Genomic DNA, 5,420 nt, shown 5'->3' with positions numbered 1-5,420 from the left:
AACATTCAACTTCAGTTTTTTTTTTCATAATTTTGGGTGAAAAAAGCCAAAAACACAAAACTACAAAACCTAGCTTTGAAAAACCATTTTTTTTTTCACATCTGTTTTACATAAAAGTTTATCAAACGTTATAATATTGTTTTATTTATTTTTTTTTCAAATTTACAAAAAAGTTTATCAAATACTCAGCTACTTAGCCCTAGTTTGGTACTGAGGTGATTCTAAAAAAAGTGGCTATCAAAAAAAGATGGAAGCTTTTTTATGTTTGGTAAACATTCAGCTTCAGCTTTTTTTCACATGTTTGGGTAAAAAAAGCCAAAAACACAAAGTTGCAAAACCCAGCTTTGAAAAACCAATTTTTTTTTTCATATCTGTTTTACATAAAAGTTTATTAAACACTATAATACTGCTTTTTTCTTCTTTTCAAAAGCACTTTTACAAAAAAAATTTACCAAACACTCAACTACTTTATTTCATAGCTGCTTATTCTCATAACACAACAGAAGAAGTATTTTTTCAAAGCATAGCAATACTAAACAGCACAGCAGAAGCAGTTTTTTTTTAAAGTACAACAATACCAAATCAGCCCTAATTTTTTTTGTTGAAAAATGCTGTAGAACCTAACTTCTTTACGAACAATTGTCTCAACGTGGTTACATAAGTTGAGAGTTGAGAGGAGTATAGAGTTCCAAAGCATTTTCTTATGATTGCTGTAGTGTGGTGAGCTTCGGATCAAGCCCCAGGTCCATTCCATTGTAACAGATGGGAGCATACATCCACATATCATCAGAGCTTAACAGCTACAAAACCACAAGGAGACAAATTAAAAAACAAAACTATATCAGTATCTATTTTCAGATAGAGTTATGCTATATGGAAACATAAGACTAACATTTTTGCTGAGACACTCTTTAATGCATGTGAGCCCTACGTCCAGTAGTAAGGCCTAACCACACTATAGAGTGTCTTTTTTGTGCGTCTCTAAATAATATTATTGTTTCAGATTTCATTTTAAACCTTTTTAATTATACCATTTGATTTTGTTATTACCTTAATTTGGAGTTGTAAAAACTTCACATAATGGACAGCTTCCTCAAGCATTGTGCTAATATCAACCTGCATTTCGAAGCATCCAAATTAGATAGTTGAGAATTTAATCGCAGCAATGTTCTTTTGGGCAAAATATTATGTCTCAAGGAATTATGCCTACCTTTGTTCCGTTGGGCACAAGGCCCTGCAGGACTCTCAGTCTCTCATTTATTTTCTCTCTTCTTTTCTGCGAGACAAAAGGGAAACAGAAAAATGAGCTTATTTTTACATATGGAAAGTGATTTTAACACACCAGGTTTATTTCTGGTATTCGACTGAATAAATTAAACAAAAATCAAGAGATAAAAATAAAAAGGACCATACAAGTTGAGAAATTGGTGTGCATATATCATTTCCCCAAAGGAAAATAGACAAGGTTAAGCCAATTAAACGATGTTTGTAGGGTATATATAGGAACTCACCCTTGCGTAGAGGCTTTGGGGATCAGTGGCTGACCCCCTTCTAGCTCTTGATTTGCCACTCAAGTTGAGAGCTGCAACTGTTGGACTCAGGTTTGAAGTTGAAGTAACACTAACCCCTCCACTCAGCTCCTGTGAATTCTCATGGGAATGTGAGGCAACATTGGACTGATCTTCCACTGAGCAGCAACTGGAGCTCTGTCTGTTGAGCCCGGCAGTAGTACAGTCTTCTTCATTGTTGCTAGTTGTCACCTGCCGGCTCTTCTTTGCCTTTATGTTCATCTTTTTCATTTGAACCTGCATTGAATTTATTATCAGAAAATGCGCACATAAACCAACTCCTGCCTCTTTTTTATTTCTTTTGAAGAATGGTAACATTCTATAATCAAGAATTGTTTGACTAAAGGGTAAGAAAAATATACTTACATTTTCTAAGCCTTGAGATCTTTTCAATGAATTCTTGGTGGGGTTAATTTCCTCCAAGGATTGTTCTTGTGCAGCAGTCATATCAAATTTCTGATTGCCAAGAGCCACAGCTTCAGCTGGGTTTCTGCCACACTCTTCTGGATTGCCTTCACTTGTTTCTTGGTTCAAGCATTGATCATGATCTCCTTCAATGAGATAGGAATTTAGGGTTTTGATCACATCCCCAGCATCAAAATCAATAGACATAGAGATGTTATTATTGTTTGTTGCCAACATGGGTTGAGAAGATTCATTCAAGTAGTAACTCTCATTGCTTGAAGTGGGGTAAAAAGTCCTAGTACCACCACTCAAATTACCCTCTTGTGAATTTGAATCAGAAGTTTCTGATGAACAATAAAGTGCACCTTCATAGTAGCCTCCAGGCCAAAAAGCCTCTGGAATTATTCCCATGCTTGATGTCCGGTTTGAAGAATTTCCAAGCAACTGGGACATGAAATCTACCTCCTCAGCAGTGTACATCCCACTGAGAGAGGTCCATTCTCCCTCTGAAACAGCTCCAATATCCTCCATTTTTGCCTAAGGAACAAAAAGGGTTTTCGACCTGAAAAAAGGAACAAAAAGGTTTGCCTTTGCTCTAAGAGTTGATGTATGAATGAGTGGTGGGGATGAAATGAAGCTATATTTATACCCACCTATGAACTCAATTATAATAATAAAGAATAATGTCATTAACCATATCCAGGGTTTAGTTAATCTGAACAATGCTATAACAAGTCATAATTCTTTGAAAACCAATTTACAGGAGTCCCTGCTGGGGCCAAGGACAGCTCAAATGGGACCAAATTAAATAACATAACCTCAAAAATAATGCAGAAATAATGGTTCCCGAGTGAAGGGACTAGTACTACGTACTGTCATGGACAAGTAATTATCACTATATGATTAGTTCGTACCTAAAGAAAGGGGTTTGGTCTGAGGCGTATGACAATCACACGCCCACCCAGTATTACCGATCACAGATATTATAACACTGATTATTTATTGATAGTAACCCAAATTCAAAAAAAATATATTTCTAACTTATCTTCACCCATATTATAACACATAGATTAATAATACTACATGACGATTTAACTGTACTTAAAGGCGAATCCAGCTGTAGGCTCCCGTAATGGGCTGTAGCCTAGTGCATATGAAAAGTCTGATGTTACTAATTTACTACTAATATTTAGCATAAATTTGTGAGAAACAAAATTTTAGCCTATCCTAAACCTAATTTGCACTCTATGCTCCAACAAAAGAAAAATACTAACCCATTCCTGTGTAAATTCTTAGCTCCGCATCCCTCTCGGCCGTCGCACTAAAATTTACTTCTGCGAAGAGAGATTATTGAGGCTTGAGCGAATGAGATGTGGTGAAGTTGGTGGAAAGAATCACACCTGGCAACCAACCAAAACAACGTGGGAGTATAGAGTGACATGAACAAATAGGCTGTTGAGATCCTGCTACAAGGGTCTAAAGTCTTAACATACTCCAAAGATTTCTTGAACCAGAGTCCAGACAGTGTTATCTTCAGACTGGATTTGTTGTCCCCTCTCGATGTTGTTATAACATATAATCCAATGACATTGATCCATATAATATAAGTGTTAGATAAGATTCTATAACTGCCATCTACACCTCAACTAATCATTGGAAGTTTGGAGTTCAAGCACAACTCTATTGGTTCACAAATTGAAAGTTGGAAATTCATTGACTTCATATCCCTTAAGGAGATTGGATCACAATTCTAAAAGTAAAAAACAGAAGAAAAATACAAAGAACAAAAGTAGAATGACTCCAAATGATCTTTTCTTAAGAGCGTTTGCTTCCTCATCTTCTTATCAAAGTGCAACTGTTGTTGAGATTTTTTACAAATGTGACGGAATGAGGCAAAGTGGAACAAAAAGTAAAACTTTTAGGGAGTTTAGTGACACATTTTAATTTAAAAAAGACAAAGTGAAATTAAGATTATGCACACACACTAACATATGGGGAGGAGGCTAGTGTATTTAGCTTAATGCTCTTAATTAAACAATTATGCACAAGTCACTAATTAACAAATGAGTTAATTATTATGGAAAGTCATCACGGAGCAATCAAGCATTTCAAATACTTTGCACACACGATGACACGTCCCAACCCCGATATTCTCCGAATACCCGGATAGACACGTGCTGGCTTTCGTCGCCCTCGGGTGTTGGCTAGCACGTGCCTATCCGGGTATTCGGGGAATATCAGGATTGGGACGTGTCACACGAGTAAGTGAAGACCATCAGAACCAGACCATCATCTATGGCCGATAATCAAAATCCAAAACTAAGATGCCGGCGATCTTCGCGCTCATTCCACGCGTACATACAAGACCAAATCATCCATCCACTTATTATTGTAATACATAACTTGCATGCTTTCTGATCTGAGTGCGGTCCAATCTCGCACGACATGCTAATTAAGCTAACTCAGCTTTTAAAAATTATGGAACAAAATCTCTTTCAATACTTCAAACTATAATAAATAATCCAAACTCTTTTGATTATAACTAATAGCAATCATAATTAAGACTATATGAAACCCTTTTAAAATAATCTGATTTCCTTCTCTACGCGGAAAATATACTCTCATGTTTTTCTTTCATTTCTAACATAGTTGGGCGGCTAAGCACCTTTATTTGTTTTTCATGTAAGAGCTGGAATTTGGTATAGCCAGCCCTGCATGCCCATGGCCGTTCACACTTCATAGCGGCCAAGAGGCAAGACCGAGGCAAAGCACACTTCTAACGTGTAATTTAATCTTTTTTCGGTCAAACTTAATAGACATCGTTCGTGCGGCTAATAGTTATTAATTATAATTAAAAATAATGAAGCTGAATTTTTCCATGGTCGACCTAATGATTGTTATGTTATGGTTCATTATGAGCACATAATGTCCCACATTTGAAAGAATTTAATTTCAACAAGTTATAGTAGATGTATAATGCATGTGTAAAGTACTACTAAGAACAAACTGGTTTTAGAATTCCACGTTATGCCCCCATGAACATCATCTCTAGCTTCGCCCTTGCTACAACCCCATGATTAATTTTGTGCCTGGTGTTTTCTACTTTGTTTTCCGGCCCCCGATCTTTTTCTTTTTCTTTTTTTTTGTCGAACCGGCCCCCTAGTCGTTGCTTAACGTATATTTGTGTCTGGTATGATTGTCACACTTCAAAAAAAATTCACCTTCAACTTTACGGTTACGTTTTCAGTAAACTATCTCTTTTAGAATTTGCATTTTCATATACCATTGGCTTTAGCTACAACTCAAATCTTGAGAACTAAATCTAAAATACTAAGCTCTCAAACAACGACTTTATGCCTTCAAATAATGTATCATAAACTTCAAGGGGTGACAAGCCAACAAAAGCTTCTATAGGTAAACCCCATATAAACATATTAAATATGGGTT

The 5,420-nt window shown here is 36.1% G+C and overlaps 1 protein-coding gene across 1 annotated transcript; it reads right to left on the bottom strand.

Annotated features, from left to right (window-relative positions):
- Window positions 1-701: 701 nt before the first annotated feature.
- On the bottom strand, window positions 702-2,504 carry LOC125470944 (transcription factor bHLH139-like). Its single transcript, XM_048570776.1, has 5 exons — window positions 1,935-2,504; window positions 1,512-1,805; window positions 1,211-1,276; window positions 1,051-1,116; window positions 702-800 (listed from the first exon to the last, which is right to left on the bottom strand). The coding sequence occupies exons 1-5, from the start codon at window positions 2,502-2,504 to the stop codon at window positions 702-704; spliced, it is 1,095 nt and encodes a 364-aa protein (XP_048426733.1).
- Between the last annotated feature and the right edge of the window lie 2,916 nt (window positions 2,505-5,420).

The sequence above is a fragment of a genome, unplaced genomic scaffold (assembly GCF_019419815.1).
Source record: "Pyrus x bretschneideri cultivar Hongxiangsu unplaced genomic scaffold, Pyrus_bretschneideri_v1 Contig55, whole genome shotgun sequence".
NCBI lineage: Eukaryota > Viridiplantae > Streptophyta > Magnoliopsida > Rosales > Rosaceae > Pyrus > Pyrus x bretschneideri.
Note: the sequence above shows the minus strand (reverse complement) of the source record. Positions and strands in the feature narration are given on the sequence as shown.

Excerpts from the sequence above, each read along its gene's own strand:
- LOC125470944 (XM_048570776.1), bottom strand. The coding sequence starts at position 2,504 with ATGGAGGATATTGGAGCTGTTTCAGAGGGAGAATGGACCTCTCTCAGT. Across the intron at positions 1,277-1,511 it reads CCCAAAGCCTCTACGCAAGG|AAAAGAAGAGAGAAAATAAA; the intron begins GTGAGTTCCTAT and ends TTTGTCTCGCAG. Across the intron at positions 801-1,050 it reads TTTTACAACTCCAAATTAAG|CTGTTAAGCTCTGATGATAT; the intron begins GTAATAACAAAA and ends GTGGTTTTGTAG.